This window comes from Orbicella franksi, chromosome 1, assembly GCF_964199315.1.
Source record: "Orbicella franksi chromosome 1, jaOrbFran1.1, whole genome shotgun sequence".
In the NCBI taxonomy this organism is placed as follows: Eukaryota; Metazoa; Cnidaria; class Anthozoa; order Scleractinia; family Merulinidae; genus Orbicella; species Orbicella franksi.
Window position 1 is genome coordinate 21895909 of NC_138145.1, and position 18735 is coordinate 21914643.

General features: G+C 39.1%; 2 protein-coding genes across 2 annotated transcripts; both read right to left on the bottom strand.

Moving 5' to 3' along the window:
- Window positions 1–3927: 3927 nt before the first annotated feature.
- Window positions 3928–5632, bottom strand: LOC145497128 (uncharacterized). The gene is made up of 2 exons (XM_081476927.1): window positions 5432–5632; window positions 3928–5224 (listed from the first exon to the last, which is right to left on the bottom strand). The coding sequence occupies exons 1-2, from the start codon at window positions 5612–5614 to the stop codon at window positions 4070–4072; spliced, it is 1338 nt and encodes a 445-aa protein (XP_081333053.1). The 5' UTR covers window positions 5615–5632; the 3' UTR covers window positions 3928–4069.
- A 219-nt stretch (window positions 5633–5851) lies between these two features.
- On the bottom strand, window positions 5852–9905 carry LOC145497097 (uncharacterized). Its single transcript, XM_081476896.1, has one exon. It carries the CDS (start codon window positions 9649–9651, stop codon window positions 5866–5868), a length of 3786 nt encoding a protein of 1261 aa, XP_081333022.1. The 5' UTR covers window positions 9652–9905; the 3' UTR covers window positions 5852–5865.
- Between the last annotated feature and the right edge of the window lie 8830 nt (window positions 9906–18735).

Consider the following 18735-nt stretch of genomic DNA (forward strand, 5'->3'; position numbering starts at 1 on the left):
GAAGTGACACCAAATCCTTAGAACTGAAATTAAGGCATCTTTTAGCAATTACACTTCGTGGGATCAGTACCACTGCTCTTCGTCAAATATTATTACGCGAGTAATCTCGAGAGTTTTTTAAACTTTGCAAAAAGTTGTATCTTATCACGCTTATTTCAATTCCACAATAAAAAAAGGGGGGGGGGGTAAGGAAAGTTTTAAGCCCTCGAAGGTAAAGTTAAAGGTGTTTTAAACGGGTTAAACTGCTGCTATGACTGCTATGATTAGTTGTTACGTAAAAAGGATGAACGTAAGGCCTTTTGAGTCTGATGGCGCGATGAGGACTGATGATGATGATGATGATGATGAAAAAGGATGAACACTGGCACAACTTGTTCACCAATGATTGCCTTGGGCATTTGTGTGATACCATAATTAACGTATCACTTGATAAAGAGTAGAAGTATTGATTCATCAAAGTATAACTTCTGTAAAGTGTCAGAAACTAATGCTAAGAACAATAGGATTCCGTCCGAAACTTAATGTCATCATAATATTTCAGGGACGTTTGATGTTCATCTGATGACTATAGAGTTTTGTTCGGTTCATGGCGTTATGTGTCGACATTGTGTAGCTAAGGTGTCTCACACTGACGCTACCTTCCTTCCAAAAATAGCCCCAATCAAGTTTAAAACCTTCCGATAGTAATTCACTTGCAAAACAAAGCCCCCGAAAAAGCCAGGCTTTTATACGAAAATAAGCTCGGAGTATATAGTAGTATAAACAACAACAACATCTTTTAAATCTAAAAACACGGTGGGTTTTAAAGCTAATATGGCTTATGGGGCCGTGTAAAAAGTGTTACTAGGATAATAAAAGATACGAATAAAATCAATAAAAGACGAAATCACTGTCAATTTGGGGACCCATTTTCGGTGACTCTTCACTAAAGTTCAAGTACCTGAAGGCGGGAGACTTTTTTGTCCTTTTAGCATAATCTCTGGCGCTGATAGTGGATGGTTCTAAAAGATTCTAAACAATGGATTCTCTGTATGATGTAGAGTAGTTGAATAAAAATTTATAACGTTCATGCGTAATGGTTATAAGTTGCTACTGTTACCTTTGAAAGTTCCTGTAAGATAACAATAACTCAGAACAAGATGTACAAGTGGACATTATAGTTTTGATTGCTGGGCTTCAAGGAGCTGTTCGTAATCTGTTTGATACACTCAATAAAAAGATGCTCTACAGCGCTTTCGCGGTGTTTGAGTAGCGTGGTTTCTTTTGTTTAAAAACTGCACTTACGAGAAGTTCTATCAGATAATGACAATATTTAACGTTTATCTTGGCAGCAATGACGATATCAGTTCAGGCTATTTTTTACACCAAACGCCAAACAAGAAACGTGTTTCCTAGAGCTTGTTCAGCAGATACGTTAACGTTACAGTAAAAACCCGCGTGTAAGAACCTAGGGATTTAAGAACCTTCAAGCAGAAATTTGCTTTTTTACTACCCCAAAATATAAGAACCTGTTTAGCCAAACAAATTCCAACAGGTTCTTATATGTGGGGTTTAACTATTTTATTTATATATTTTTTTTTACCAAAAACCAAAAAGGTGATCGAGAGTTTAGAAAATTGAATTGTGAAATGAAACTCAAAATGCACAATGTATGTTAAATTTGAACTGTTATTATGAAACAATTATTGCTACAATTTACAGAATGTATCATTTCAATGTAATCTTGGCCTTGGTTCAAATGCTCCATGCATGTACCCTCTTGCAGTTTGATCATTGTTTTAATATAACTTTAACCAGTAACACAGAGCTATTTATTATTTATAACGAAGAACAGACCAGATTTTATACTATTTTCTGATAATCAACAACAATGTCTGCTCTGTAGAAATTAAGAACCTAATTAAGAACCTACTTAGCCTAAACTGTCAATAAGTACCCCATAATATAAGGACCTGTTTTGCCAAACTCTGCAAAAAGTAGGTTCTTACACGCGGGTTTTTACTGTATCACTGGTTTTGGACCCGGGGGGGGGGGGTACTCCCTATAATGGGGAGACTCCGTCCGAAAGGGGTACCGTTTTCGGGCATCAGGTATATAAAAGGGGATGAGTTTCACAAATTGAGGTATATGAAAGGGTAGGTAAATCTATAATATAGCTATTTTAAAGGGCCTTTAATTAAAATATTTCGAACAGACGCACCTCACGGCTGTTTCATTTAATTTATTGCGGACTACATGAAAATGACAAGAAAACGTCCTTATTGCCGGTTTATTTATAATACGTGCCAGTTTTGGAAGTATGTGAAAGGGGGTACCTTATTCAATTAAAGGAATACGAAAGGGGTACCCTTCAAAAGGGTAACGGGTTGGACTTTGGGGGAGGGGGGGGGGGGGTTGGAAGACGTGGCACTGACAAACGACCTGAACATTTACTGTTATTCAGATGCAAAAGTCACATTTGTGATGTGAAGGTACTTCCGCAATACAACAACAAGATACATCGAGAACAGAGAAAGACAAAACAAGCTACCATTGAAATAACTTTAATTAACAACCCTGATACATGTAAAGCTTGTCTAATAACTGACAAATAATTTTTTAATGACTACTTCTTGAAAGGATAAAGCAAAAATAACTTTAACATTTTTATACGTGTTAATCCACACATCGTTTAATCTCAAATTATTCTCTAAAGTTCCCTGCACAAAAATTGCCCTTCTTATAACAAAACAGTTCGTTAGTAAGTTGATATTTTTCAATACATTCCCTATTGCAAGGTTAACAGGCATCAGAATAACTAAGTTAATCTCTCGAATCCTGTCTCCGAGATTTGCTCAAGTCGGTTGTCAGTAAAGATGTTGCGTAGAGATGTTGAGTTTCGTATTGTCTGGGCCATTAAAAGATTCGAAATCTCTTCGTGTCCCTCGGGAAAGTATCGATATTTCAAAGACACTCGTTTCTCGCCTGTTCAGTTATTGGCAGACTGCATGCTTAGAAAGAAAAAGATCCCCAACAAACTTCTTAGACATTGAAAAATTTGAAAAGGCTAGCTCAGATTATTCAAACCTTAATTGATTTTAAAACTAAAATAACGCAAAAAGTGCTCCACGTTAGAAATATAACTTTCCGATAATAATTGCAAAACTAGTGCAGTATAAAACATTTCTCATGGAGGCTATTTATTATTGATCGAACAACCTATTTGGAATGCTTCCTTTCTTTTATAGATTGTAGGATTTATTTTAACCATCCACTTCATCGAATACCAAAACCGAAATTCAGGTAAAATTTTTCATTCAGACTCCCCTCATTACCTAGTAATTATTAATAAATGAAATTCAATCGAACTAATAAATCGAAAAAAATCCCTTAAAATACCAACAAGAGTAGTTAAAGAATAAAGGTTAAATTGAGTGGCCATTAAAAAGCAGAAACATGAAACCATTATGACGTCATCGATTTCCACGCGAGAAGACATTTAAAGACAGACCAACGGACAAGCAAGATCTTTGCAAAATACCGGTACTTCAACGTAATAAATTTTGCTTGAGGTGCGAGGAAAACATCCTGTGAAGGTTTTTGCACCTATCACTTATCTCGCCCCTTTTTTGGGCTCGTTGAATGTTTGGGCATGGAGCGAAAACGCACTATGCGCTCGAGGTGAAAAACAAATGTCCATTTTTTCTGATCAATTTGCGGTGTAAAAAGATGATAGGATTGCTTGACGCTGTCTCTAGAACTAGAATTTTGATCAAATATTTAAATTTCCAATAATGTAGGTATAAAATAAGGCTTACACAAACGGAGTCTTGGATTGCATTGGACATTACTCTTGTCGGAAATTCTAACCCAGAAATATTATTCCTATGAGAAATCAAAACAACCTTTCTTGCACTTGAAAGAACAAATTAAATAGAAAGTTTTACCTTTCGGCTTCACACTGGTATTGGCATGCCAAACAAACAAAACAAAGCAAAACAAAAAAAGGAACATCTAAGCTTGCCCTGACTACATAGTCAATTGGTCATCGTTTCTATGACTACTGAGGACCTATTCCTCGCGGGTAAGTTTATTCCGCTTCGATATCCTCAGCTTGCACAGTCAATTCAACGTCGTTTCCAAGACTACCGAGATCTGTGATTTGCAAGGAAGTTGATACTTGTTCGCATTCAACCACCGCTTGACCTCCAACGTTTTGTGACATTATGACCCCCTGCGACTGATTACTTACTGAATCCGTCAAATCCAGTTCGCGACTCACGACTGATTGAGGCTGACTACCGTCGGAGATACCGGCTGCATAGGATGCATCCCCGTTTCCAACGACCTTAGCTTGTTGAGAAGTTGCTACCTGATGAGAACCACCAGATGAAGCAGTTACGTTGAGCCTACTTCCCTCCGAGTTGTTAGCTACTTCAACAGAAGCTTGCTGGGAGGCTGCATTTAAAGACGTTTCTCGAACGTCTTGTGAGAACTGTTGCTGAGGGTTACCGAGAATGGCAGAATTATGCAAACGACCATCAAAGCCACAGGCAGCACCTTCCCGAGCTGAATTTAAAGAGGAGCCTTGAACTTGTGATGAGACTTGTTGCTGAAGGTTACCGACACTGGCAGAATTATATAAACGACCATCAAAAACGGTGGGTCCCGTCATGAGCCTTTGAAAGGCAAAACCTGAATGTAATCCATTTAGGCCACTGTAGCTTCCCAACAGCGAGCCACCGAATGCCCCACCAGCTCTTGTTTGAGAAACACCGCCCAAGATACCAACTGATGGTAGAAAGAAATGGTCATTGCGTGAGGACGGTAGTGATTGTAAGAAACCACTGCCCCGCGAAGCATCAAATCCACTCAGCGATCGTCCATGGAAAAAAGATGATGGTGAACGGGACGAGAAAAGACGCTGACCAGCTGATGCTATGGAGGAAGAACCTGCGATGCCATAACCTCGATTGCTTAGGAATTGATCGTCTCCAACCCAAGAGCCTTGTACCTGATGTCGCACATCACTTAAAGACTGGCTTAAAAGGGATCTGGTGTCTCTGGCCTCCCGATTCTGCCTTGCTTTACCGCTTGGACTAAGGGCAATTCGAGATTTTTCAAACATCCCACCTCGCTGCTGAGCGCTCGAGCTGAGATCCACCATTGATGATATCTGTCTACTGGTGCGACGATTAAGATCAAGGCCCCTTTCCAGGTTTGAAGAAAACCGTACATTTGTGTTCTGGATAAGGACAACAACAGATTATGCACATTAAGATTAGATTCATTTCTAAATGCTAGTGCTGTTTTAAATTACATTACTATATCAAAGAACCTCACCACACCATCTACCAGGTGGGTTGAGGGCGAGCGACATAGACGCTTGGTGGTCATGAGACGCGGCGAAAAATAAACATAAACATAACTTAAAACTGAGACAGACACCTACATTCCTCGTTTTTGACTGGAGGGATCTTGTTTGGCGTTCTTCGATGTCGTCCATTCTGTCCTTTAGAGTGCTCATCTGGCTTTCTAATGCATTCCTTTTCGTTTCCATGGTGAAGTTGTTGTCATTCAGAAACTCAGTCCCTTCAGAAGAGTACCTCAAGGAAACAGGGGTGTGATCCTGCATTACAACATGAGGAGTATCAATATCGAACACTTCATATACATATTGTAAAAGATAAGAAAGTCAAGTCTCACCACAAAGGGAGCCGTGAATCATAAAGTATAAATGTGGAATGGAATGTGGACTGTGCATGGAGGCATAAGTAGGACAGTCTCGTAAGACCTTTGTCCAGCCACCATGACAAATTGTCCCGACCTGAAGACAACTCAAGATATTTTAAAGTAGTAAGAAAAGAGCGTCTGTTAGCTCAATCTTTAGCACATTAAAATAAGAGGATAAGTAAGTTCAAAACTCACCAATTTCTTGGAGATCACCATCGATGACTGCAACTGAGCAGTAGTTGCCTGTAGCCTCCTTTTTAGATCAACAATTCGCCTTTTGTATTTTTCTTCTAGACGATCCCTTTCCCGATCAAAGTCTTCTTGCATCTGAACTTTCTCTTGCTTGTAACTGACTTTGATGTCAGATTTCTCTTTCTTCAACAACTCCACTTCTTGCTCAAGATCATAGATTCTATCTTCCATCTGTTTAGTCCCTCGTAAAAATCTCATTTCTAGATCCGTCTCAGATTTAAAGAGCGATTCCTTCCTTGCAGATACACTTTTGTCTATAAGAAGACTGTAAGTGCTTTTTACTCCTTGACTAGAAAGCTTAAGCTGAATTTGCTTTCGCTGCTCTTGCAAGGAAGTAATCTCTTTCCTCAGTACACGTAGAGTTTCTTCGTATTTCTCCCTTTCTTTGTCCAGGGCAACTCGATATTCCATCTGCAGACTTTCTCTAAGTTGACTCTCTATGCTTGTTGCATCTTGCTCAAGCTCCGTTTTCTTATATTCGAATTTAACTTCCAACTGGTGTACTTCTCTCCGATGTTTTTCCTCCATGCTCCGAATCTTGCTTTCGGTCACATTAAGCTTCCTCCTTAGGTCGTTCGTTGCGTTTTGGCCATCTTCTCTCTCTTTTCGTAGTATATTGCACTCGTCCGTCACCTTTGCCACGGTCTCTTTTATCTCTGCGATTCGGCTGTTGCTGTTCCCTCTTTCTTTTTTAATTTTGTTCAGAAGAGTCTCCTTGTCACGCTTCAGCTTCTTTACTTCTTCTATTAATTTATGGATGGTGTTATGGAGCACTCTACTCTCTCCTTCCCTGCCTCGGGTAGAGTTTCGCCTCTCTTCTTGTAACTCTCTTTTGAGGTTTTGTTTCTCATTTTCAAAGGCTTCCATTTGAGTTTTGATCTGCCTTCGTAGCTCGTCCATCTGTTCTTTGTGATCTCTAACTAGATCAGCCATACCTCCGCCTCCGTCTTGATAAGTTGCTACATCTGAAGTATTTCTAAGGCACGTGACCATTTCAACTGACTCTTTGGTTTCCCTAGAGCCCATTTTCTTAAGTTGCTCGATTTGATTGTCATAATCATCTATTTTACGTCTGAACTCCTCTTCAATCTCAGTTTTAAACTTCTTTATTTTTTGCCCGTGCTCGTACTCCAGATCATCAATTTTTCGGCTGTGATTTCTTTCTGTGTCACGGAGCGTCTCTTTCAATTCCTTATTTTCACTTCTTAAAACATCTATCGTGCCCCTCAAATCGGATATCGTTTGATGAGAGGCAGAACTCACCCCCGGTTGATTTCCATTAAATTCACCGTTACCCAAAGTAACCTGATTGGTTACAAGTTCATTACTGCCCGCGTTGTGTTGCCGAAGTCTATCCTCTATTTCATTTATTCGCCTTTCCATTGTTTTTCGCTCCTCTTCAAAGCGCCGTCTGTACGTTTCCTTCTCATTTTCAAACTCGCTTCGAATTCGTTGTTTCTCTTCTTCTAAAATTCTGATTTCCTCATCGTATTTCCGTTTCCTCTCATATAAAGTGGTTTCAAGTTGCTCCGTCTGCTTCTTAAAAACCTCAACACTCTTGTCAAGTTCATCTTTCACAGTCTTGGCCCTGCCTCTCTCAAAGTTAATTTCCTCCGTTAGCTGAGTAGTTATTTCACTCTTTTTCCTCTCCAGACGCTCGTTTGCTCTTTCCAAGTCATAAATCTTAGTCTCGAAGGAACTTATCTCAGCCTCCATGCTTCTATTGATTTTCACCTGCTCGTTGTACTTTTTCTCGATCATTTCCCTTTCGTTTACGATGTCGTTGATTTGCGACGTCTTGTCTTTGCTGTAATTCCTCACCCAGTCCTCTTTTTCATTTCTGAAGTTCTCTTCCATTTGCCGGATCTTCCTGGAGAGGTTGTCAACGTCCTCGGTAAGTCGTTTGTTCTTATCTTCGACCTGCTGCACGCTCGACAGTGAATTGTCCAGTTCCTTTACCAGTTCTCTCTGTTTACGGATCATTTCATCTTTCTTAAAAGTGAGCTCTTCGACCTCCTCGGACAGCTCCGTAACTCTGTGCTCCAATTCCGTCTTTTTCTTGACATCTCGCTCGAGTACTCGGCAATTTTCCCTAAGCTCATTTATTTCGGCTACGAGATCATTCGAATTTTGTCTACTGCTTGTATGTGACGTTTCACCCAAGTCACGATCATAACTGTGCTTGATATGTGTGGTATTAGAGGCTCCACCGCCGATATTATGCTCCAGCAAGTCGTTTATCTGGTACAAAAGTTTCTTGTTTTCCTCCTCTAGTCTCTCCTTCTTTCGAACCTCGTCGCCCAGTTTTCGTTTCCACTCTTCATCCGTTGACAGCGTTCGAGGCTCACTGGAAACAAGCTGAGCACCTGAGTGCGTTTGTTGCGCCCCGTTCGACTGCATCATCACCTGATTCACAGCAGGGCCACTGAGAAAGGAAACAATTTGTTCTCTTTCTTTCTCAAATTGGATCTTCAGTTCTTGAGCTTCATGAAAGAACCTGGCCTCCATGTCCTTTTTCTGTTTGCCAGATTCTATCAATTCGCCCATCAGTCGCTCAATTTCCATCGATAATTCCGCTTTACTCTGGATTTGCTCTTCCAAATTTCGTTGCAGCTCGCTGACATCTCGTGAGTAGCTCTCTTCTAGCGCTGTCCTTTCGTCAATAACTTCATTTTCCGTCTTGTAGGCTTCCTCTATCTTGAGAAGTATTTCTTTCCTTTCTTCCTCTAGCTTACGATTGTTTTCGTCTAGCTGACGGGTTTGTTCTTGAAGTTGTTTGTTGCTGGCAATTTCCATCTCAAGTTTGATCTCCACTTGGTGAATTTCTTCCTCGTAGGCCTGTTTTATTTGCGACATTTGAAGTTCGTAGTCTTCTACGACTGTAGATTTGGAATACAGCTCATTTTCTAAAACCTTACTCTCTCTCTTGTACTCTCTGAGATTATCTTCGGCTTTTTTGTTCACTTCCTCGAGAAGTCGTTCCTGTTCACGGGTACATCTTTCTAATTCCCTCACACGATCTTCGAGTTTTGCCTTTTCCCTTTCTAGCCTTACAACGTCTTCTTCGAGCCACCTTTGTTTTTCGCTGCCATTTCCAGACACTCTTTCCTCCAATATGACTTTGCTATTTTCCTGTTTGTCTATCAAATCGATGATCTGTTTAAAAAGCTCGTTCTCCTGTGCCAAGAGGGCCACCTCCTGCTTGTACATCTCAGTGTTCACCGCAACTGAACTGTCGCTTGTAGAGCTGGTAATGAAGACTCCGCCACTGCTACCTAGCGAGGCTCCTACCAACCCGCCCGCTGTCATCGTTGCTGTGCCCGAACTGACCCTTGTCTGTATGGCTGTCCTGAGGTGTCCGAACTGTGATTTAAGGTGGCTGTTCTCGAGCCGGAGTGTCTGTAGCTCTTCCTCGTAACTCGAGAGGTTCCTTGAAAGCTCGTAGAGCTTCTCCTCAAAATGGATCTTTTGGTCAAATTCGTGATGGAGTTTAATCTCCAGAGATTCCCTGTCTCTCTTTTCCCGTTCGTATCTCAGACGGAGGTCATCTCGGTCTCTAACCAACTGTCCCAAGTCGCTCTCGTAGAAAATAGAGTCAAAGTCAAGCTGTGGATCTTCTTGGAAGTCCAAGTAAGTCTCGGCTACCAAGTCCTTGGTCAATTCAGGGTCTTGCTCCCCGGAGTCCATGGCCGATTCTGTTGGGTTAGATTTGAATTTATTCTTAATGGTGGTGGTAATTGAATATAATTAATTAAGATACAAAAAGTATATCACAAATTAGGCTACAAATATTGTGCAAATTTTTTTCCAGTACCCAGCACGACAACTGAGAAATTTTTTTTTGGTTAATGAGCAATTCCCCTCGCCTGTGTTCTGTAACATGATCAATTAAATGTGCAGATGGGTGTTATTCCCCATAAGACTGAATTATATTATGTTAACGCCTGATCTACTACTATCACAAAAGGGAGAAAGTTGGCTTGCTCTTAGTCTTGGTTTTTACTTGTTTTCTGTTTTCAATCAACTCTGACAGCGGAATGTTTTGCTACCCTACATGAGAACAACACACTGTTAACAAATACTTTTGAATAAGTCCAGTTAACGGCGGAAGCTAACAAAAGAAGCGAACCTTTTTGAGAATTAAAACTGGCAGCGATTAATTATCGACGTTATTACAAATGCTTCAAAACATAGAAATCTGTTGATGATATTTTAAAATTAATTTTACTTAGGAAAAGGGTGAATTCGATTGTTTAGACGTTGCCGCTGTGTCGTTCTTATTAACTGGTAGTCCAACCGGTGACTGCATTCAGTCAGAGCACCTAATTTATTGAAAAAAAAAAAAAAAAAAAAAAAACTTAAAGCTTGGTATAACAAAATAAGTTAATCCCTTCAGTCGCCATGTCCTTAGCAACGGTTGTACTAACGAGTGTGTTTCATTTTCAGACAAGAACTCGTCCCCCAGTTTCCTATAACTGTTGAACAATTCCATTGTTTTAACTTAGTCCGCGCACTCTGCAGGAAAATGTATTCTCTTTGTTGCAAAAGCATAAAACTTTCCATGAATTTTCAGCAAGGTGTCACAGTCGTCAAGTACGTGATACTTTGGGCAAAGTGGGTTGCTTATTGAGATGAAATAGCTGTCAGAGTTTCCAGACCAACCTCGTTCTAGTAAACTATTTGGGAATATGCAATTGAGACTGAAATAAATGGAACATTTTTTTTCGGATCAAGATATTTAAGCTTTATTATCTGTTTCGAATTCATGGGTGACCTGAATCTTAGAACTGGTCTATCCATTGCCAAATCCAACAATATACGATTTGGGATTGTTCTCAGGCGACAGTGGTTACCTAACATATGTTACCGCATTCAAACTGCTGCAAATTGATCAGTGTGCGTGACGAGTAATGAGAATTCACCCAGCCAAATACACAATCATAACGACATTCTGAATTTTGATTTATGATAACGCCTTTCTTCCTTTCCACAGAAACTTGAATATAAAGAACATATGTGGAAGAAATCACTGGAACAAGATACCACTGAAAGAGATATTTTCCCGATCCCTTTATTATCTAGATATTAAATTGGAATAATTCAGATATAACTATTTGCAATCTTCATTTACGTACACCTACCTGTGCTGATTACCAGCAGCTCTCTGAAGCCCCGATGCAGGAGTGAAATACCTCAGAGTTCAACCGAATGGTTCACTCTCCTATGCCGAGGCAAATAAACTTCCCAAGAGTGCGATTTCTTAGGATGAGAAAAAATAAATCCGTATGGACGCCAATTTAAACTCGCGCTAGAGACAATAATCCAGACTTGAAAAGAAATACTGGTTGTGGTTAAAACAGAGCGCTTCGATTGGTCGGTGAAAATAGTAAATCAAAACATACTGACTTAAAAGGAAATGGTTTTGACTTCGGCTTTTGTCGCTGACATCCCCGACAGGGACTGCCAAGACGTTTGCGGTTTGAAATCAATGCCAGAATCCCACTGGTGAGTGTTCAAGGAGACCGTAAGAAACTTCTCTGTTGACGTCCTGGGGTTGACGTATGGCAAAATGAGTAAACTGCTGAAAGAAATTATAAAACTGGGAAACTTTGGCCATTGCCGATGCTTCAACAGTACTGAATAACAAACTCTGCATGAAACTATTGTAGCTATTGCAGTAATCAATCAGGTTGCAATCCCCTTCAAAGAAAATAAGATCAAGGTGTTCTCTGATGAAGTAAACCAGATAAATTCCGTGGTCGACATTAATTGACACTGCAAGTCGAAAGAATCTTAAGGACGTATTACAATGATTTCCTTACGCTATACGCTAATCATTCTTAGTTACTAGCGATACAGACATTCAAACGAAACTTATTGTTTTACTAGTTTGGGGATGTTTTCTTTTTTTTTTCTTTTTTCTACGAAAGTTATTATATTTTTTTACGTTCTGGAGAGTTCTTTACTGACACTACGAAGAGTCGATCACGAGACCGAAAACAAGGCACGGGCGCGTAGGTCAGCGCACGTGGACCTGTTTGTCTTAAACATTTTTTTTTTACATTTGAAGCTTGGGCACTCTTGCAAGTGAAAGGTATTCGTTCGTAACGACCTCATATTGATCGCTTCCCCGCGTGACTTCAGCAACGGGGGATGAAAGTGTTACGCCTGGACCACAGAAGGTTAGAACAATTAACATTTTAGCGAAAAGCATTAAAATCACTCAGAAGAGAGACCAAAGCACCGGAAATAAACCAATACTGTCTAGTGCAAGTTGATGGCGAGTGACAACTGAAGCGAAAAAAAGCAAAAAAAAAAAAAAGCAAAAAAAAAAATGAAGTGTCCCCATGGGGCCGTTTCTTTTTCTCGTGGCCTAGATTCCTGAGTTCAGTCTATCTTTAGCTTAAGCTCCATATAGCAAACTTAAGTTGAGGGTATGACCATTACTGGGTGCACAGAGCCGTTGAAAGCGAAAAGAAAAACGAAGATGTCAGAACTTCTCTCTGGATGATTCACGTCATCGAAGCAGATGTTCCCAGATTTCGGCCACAAGACTTATGTTTGCAGCCATCTTGTAATGGTTTGAAACCCCCTGAGCGCTTTCACACAACAATGCTTACAAATTCACCCACAGCCGCCACTGACAAAGTGATGAACATGCACTAAAACGTCCGCGAGTGTTAAGGACATTCAAAAACTAAAAACTGAAACCCACAAAAAACAAGCACATTTTACTCATTTATAGTTCGTCTACGAGAAACCGAGATATGCGGAGGGCTGATCTGAATGGATCTGAGGTGGCCTGCGGGGCATGATGAGGAGAAGTAAGATGGAACCTTCAAGGGAAATCATAAAGGCTTCGAGTTATCGGGAGTTCGAGTTATCACTGAATTTGGAAAGAATGACCCAAAATTAAGCAATAAAACGGTGTTTTCATGCTTTATTACTTACGAGTCAAATACTGTGCAGAACATTTTAATCAGGTTTATCACGGAGAACCAGCAAAACTGAAAAGAAACTTTGATAGCAAAGCCAGTCATCCACGTACCAAAGTCCATTGGAATAAGAAAAAGCCTAGCAGTAGAGGAACACTGTTGGGGTTACTGCAGAACGTCGTTGCTGCGATTTTTCACATAAAACGTCTTTGAGTAGTCCCTGACGCTTTCCAGCTCAATCAAATTCCTGTCCTGATTTTGGACTGAGAGCTTTGACCCATTAGACTTTGCAATAAGAGGTTCGATTTATGGAGGGTAAAATTACGCGTAAAATGACCTGTTGGGAAGCCGAATCACTACGAAACAACGGGAGGCTCGAGTTACTGAGCGTTAAATTACAGTAAATATGAAAATAGAATCGTGAGGAACTCGATTTTGGATGGAATTAACATTTGATTCGAGTTGCAAGAGGTTCGCGTTAACTGTAATGCTTTCAACATTGTTTTGATTCTTTTAAATTGCACTCGCCTGAAGGCTGATGCAATTTTGAGAGAATTTTAAAATATCACTGGTAGTGTAAACCCTTAATTGCACTCGCATTCACACGATTACCCATAATAATTCACCAACACAGCGCAAAAATTCAAGGTCTTGTGTGTGAACCACAACGCCTCGATTGGGTGACTTTGTCCCAGTGCAGCTCTGGAAACGAAAATTCTGTTTAGCTTTCTGATTTGACTTCAATCTGGGTTATCCAACGAAAAATAACAGGCAAAAACCCTTGATTTTCGGTTGGCTTTGAAAACCAAGTCTGAAATGGAGATCGACACCTTTACAACGGCGAAAACATCCGTTCATGTTTATTTAGATTGCTCCCAATTTCCCGATCTGTTTGTGAAAGATACCTCGTTAAAAAATAAAAAAAATATAGCAAAAAAGAGAGCATCAGAAAAGGTAATCTGTACAGAAAATCTACAGTGTTTACGGACGAAGCATCTGTGTTAGCGTCATTATTGATTTGATTTGGTCCAGCAAACTATATAAAATGTGTATTGTGCTTGGAACAATGGAGTGGATTTCATTGGTACGTGTTAAAAAAAAAAAAGAAAGAAATAAAACCGAACACAGAGCAAGTCGATGTTCAATTTTGTGAAGAATAATCAGGAATCACGCCATGTTTGGTCAGCCATGCGACTAAATCAACACCGTTTGATTCAACTTTGTCATCGGTATAGAGTATTTCCACATGCTGTCATGGTAACCATGTTGGTGTTACCAAACATTAAAATTTCTTTCCTATGGAAAGTGAGTTCTTTTCTTATGTAAAAGTCTACTATTGTGTGGGAACCGCCATGAAACTCTATTACGTCATTGTAAGAAAACAACGCGCGCCGTGGAGGTGAACAGATGAACATGCCACTCATTTATGACAGAACATAAAGCCGTGCAACCTTTCTTGAAGGCTAAAACCTAACTACACCAATATTGGCATTGCCTTAAACATGAAATCTGAGACCTTTTATTTCTGAGACATTTTTGTTTGCTCTGAGGCTTTTTGTACCTTATTTGAACAGCAAGCAAGTCAGTTTACAATTTACATGCTTCCCCTTAAAGAGGTTTCTAACAAAAGGTGGTATATTGCGAAATTTTACGCGTATTTTCTTGTACAAATATAAAAATATTTGCTTTGGACAGCTTTAAGTGCCTTCGCTTATTTAATGTCGCAATCCCAACATTTCACTATTTAATAAATCAAACTTTGTCTGCTCTTAGACCTTCATGGATTACACGAGACAGCAAAGCCTTATCCAAACCTTTTCTTGAACTAGAAGATTTGAAGCTCGAACACTTTTGAACGCAGTAACTCAGTTTTGTATACTATGAATTTGATTTATTTTCCATCATTCAAATTAACAGCTACACGAAAGCTGGTCACACAGTAGCGTGGGTATGACAAGCTGTAATTGAAGCTTAACAGAGTGACTTCTTTTTTCATGGTCGGAATCCTTTCTACGAAACGTTCCTAACTATAGGGTTGCTATGCAACTTGAATCATTATGATGACGACAAACTGACGTGTGGTGGCCATTTCTTATTGGACAATACGAATCTGTCAATCTGTGAAACTTCAAATGTGTTTGGCTAGAGCACAACAAAACACAACCCAGTCTAAACGATTGCTGTTTTTTTTTGCGGCTTTTCAATGTTTCTGATTTGTTTCCTTCTCCCAACGGGCACTAAAACAAGAAGAGGTTTTTGATATTTTTTTGATAATTGCTTATCTTGCTCAACGTTACACCACAACGAATTTTAAATACTGAGTACAAGCCAATCCCACGTTACCATCAAATGACGAAGATTTTTCATAATAAATGTTATGATTAAACACTGGAAAAGCAAACAATAACCTCTGAAAGAAAACGCCAGATTGCAAACGAGAAAAAGGGGAAAATGTTCATTCGATGAAATCACATAACTGGAATAAAGCGTTTACTGCGTGAGTAAAAACGCTTTCATAGTTTCACGGTTTTACAGTTTACAAATCCAGAAAACTTCGCACGAAAAATCCCGCGTTTAATCAACTTGACGGAAGCCAAGATTCAACATAAATTAACATAATGTGGTTGTTTGCGTTTGGCCACCGACCATTTAGTTATTAATAATTATTAATGTACTCCGTTAACATGGCAGAAAAACTCTGGATATGTGGGTTGGCCATAAGTTGCTGAGCTTGTTTTAAACCCTTAGTATCATTCTTGACGTTGTCTTTTTCCTCTGTAGTTTCTCCTCGGACTTCTCTAACAAGATGTCTGCAGACGTAAACGTTAGATGATTTTCACGTTATTGTCAATGATGCCGAGCAACACGAAAGGACGCTGTGGGTTTTACAAAGCGAAGCCACAGTTAAATAATAAATTGGGAAACTCAGGGTTCGTTAACATATTGACAGGTGTTTGACAATAATTATGTTAAACTATTCAAAACTATTCTTGGTGTACATCCAGAGTGTTTATGTAACAATGCCAAATATAATTGGAGGCATACATGATATCCGTGAATACTTTCAGTGTTCTTTCAGAAGACTACACGATATACAGACAGATAAAAAGTTGATGATTTCCGTCCTTTTCATCACCGTTATACTGAACATTGGGAGGCAAAAAGAAATCTCTGATACTCATGATGCTAGACATCAACATCCAATACCAGCAAAACATTCAGAAACTTCTAAATGAGCTTAATTTGCCCGAAGAGCCAGAATTGTATTGGATAGTTTTAGTTCTACATGATTATCAATATTTTACGTCCACGAAACTTTAATTCGACCTCTGCCAAGTGTGAAATACAAGAATGAAATACAGTCGGTGTCTCTAACAGCAGTGCAGAGATGCCTTCTGCGGGTTTGCGGGTAAAATCGTTTAACCACGGAAATGTTTAATGAATTTTCCATAAATTGGCTCTGTGTTTTCAAGCTCTAACAGCTTATCGTTAATATATTATTGAAAACCTTTTCACCACTGGGGTGCACAAGCCAAACTGTTTAAAGCAATCTCACACTGCAGCAACGCTTCCAGATTGCCACCACATCTTCACGGGTTTGTTTCAGTACAGAAGAGCAAGGACATTCTACTAGACAGGTTGGTAAGTGTTTTATATACCTCAGGTAAAGGCCAAGCTTTATCAAAAAAGACGTCTCAGTGAAATTTGCTTGAAAATTTGAAATGTTGTAAGCTACGGTTAAGCATTATTAGAAAGCGATTAATGAAACCTCGAATTAACTTTAATAACAAACATTGCAACGATAAAGTAATGATGTGAATGAAAAGCTCTTGGTCTGAACAAATGTCACAGACGTCAAGTTTGTTCTCTCTTCGAGTATATCCCTAAGTTGTAAGCTGTCCTTGTGAAAACCCTATGTTTGTCTTTCTATTTCAATAAATATAACTTTATATGTTTCTTTGTTTCTTTGCACAATTATACCCATTTTCGGATAGTAACTCTTGCTTTTTGTGACATTTTCTCGGCACTTCTTGGCGATTCCAGTAACTGCATTCGCAGTAAATAAGGGTTCCAGCCAGCAAATCAACAGATTTGTTTACATGCGAGCTATCGAATTTTGCGAACAAGAATACTAGCCAGATATTACAGAACTTTAATTTACCATACAACTGCACGTTTCTCAAGTCAGGATGGAAATACGAAGTCGAGTCTATGCATTTTTACCCGTGTCTTTTTTCATAATCCTCGCTTTCAGTTCCAAATTAAAATGAAATAAATTAAATTTACATAGGCAGGTAAACAAAGGAATCTTATAGCTAAACCAATGATTGCAAAGAATACATTTCCACGTGCAATAAAACAGGTTTGTAATATCAAGCAAAGAACAAAAAGTAAATATGCCCTGAAACCAATTTGTCGTTCAGTTTTAGAAAATGGCAGATGACAAGGTGGCTGAGCTGGAGAAAAAACTAGCGGAGAAAACGACCGAGAACGCCGAGTTGTTAGCCAAATGTGCAGCTTTGAAGGAACAGCTGGAGAAGCTTCTTAGAGAGGGAGGAGTGGACTGTTTGAAAGATAAACTGGGTGAACTAGCATGCGGGTCAGATGATGCGGAGGATGATGGGGAAGAAAAACCACCCGTGGAAGCTGCGGCAGACGTTCTCACCAAAAAAGCAATGTCGTTCTTTTGATAATCTTAATAATACGAATTGTATCAAAACACAACGGCCGTGTAATAAGCCGCTTCATTAATTAATTGCAGTCGGTTTTACAGTTGTATAAAGATTTATTTCATTGCTCCTTTTTGCCATTTCAAAGGATTTAAGTAGATAGAAGTTTAATTTTGCAAGCTGACCAATCAGATCAGAAAGGTCGCTAACACTGTTTTGTAATATCACGGGTGAAATATTCTTGGATATATAAATTCAAACAACGATAAGTAGAAATAATCTCCTTCCCGATTTCCATACCTTTTCTGTTATCATCCTCTGGAGAATTTGGATATCAATCCAGTTTCATGAGATGATCAACACCTAGATTCTCCCGATATGTTCAGTTTGATTTTTCGTAAAGAGGTAAATACAATTGAGCAATTTATAAGCTGAGGAACGTTTCAGATTAATGCCAGGAATTTTAAATAGTTTGTCATCGAAAATAGCAAAACACGTGTCAATAAAGTAAAAAAAAGCTATTCTCCTTGTGAAGTTTCTTCCTGGAATTATTTATGTTAGACACCTCTCTCGTAGATTCTCCGTTGTACATCTCGCTTGCACTTAACCAAATTTAGTTCCCGCAGTAGACGTTACAGCAGGCAACTTCAAGAAAAGCTTACAAATTACAAAGAATAAAATGAAAACATCCCGTTCACGAGCTAACACAACGCTAAATCGTAGCCGAAAATATGGATAATTTATCGAGTTAATTAAGGCAGAAACAACTGATTTTACAGTGTTTCTTTCGCACGCTTGAATTTCATTTTAAGACGTTTGTACAATAACATTACATTCGTGGGTAATTTCCAGTGTTGTTATTATCTTATTTAAATCAAGGTGGAAAAGCGATTATCGTTAAATTACAGATTCGGTGTTGAAGTTTCGCTAATTTTGAACAGCATCTTCAATTGCTGCCAAGTCTACTGAGAAGACGGCACTAAATAAAAATATAACACATCATGGCAAACTATCAATAACGAATCGCCAAACGGGAAACTGCCAATAACTCGATGACAAAACACTATTGTCTTTATTTAAGAACATAACACAAGGAAAAACGCAGAAAAATTAAAATCAAAATCAGGTATCAGCTATTATGCCAAAGGAAATAATTTACATGAGAT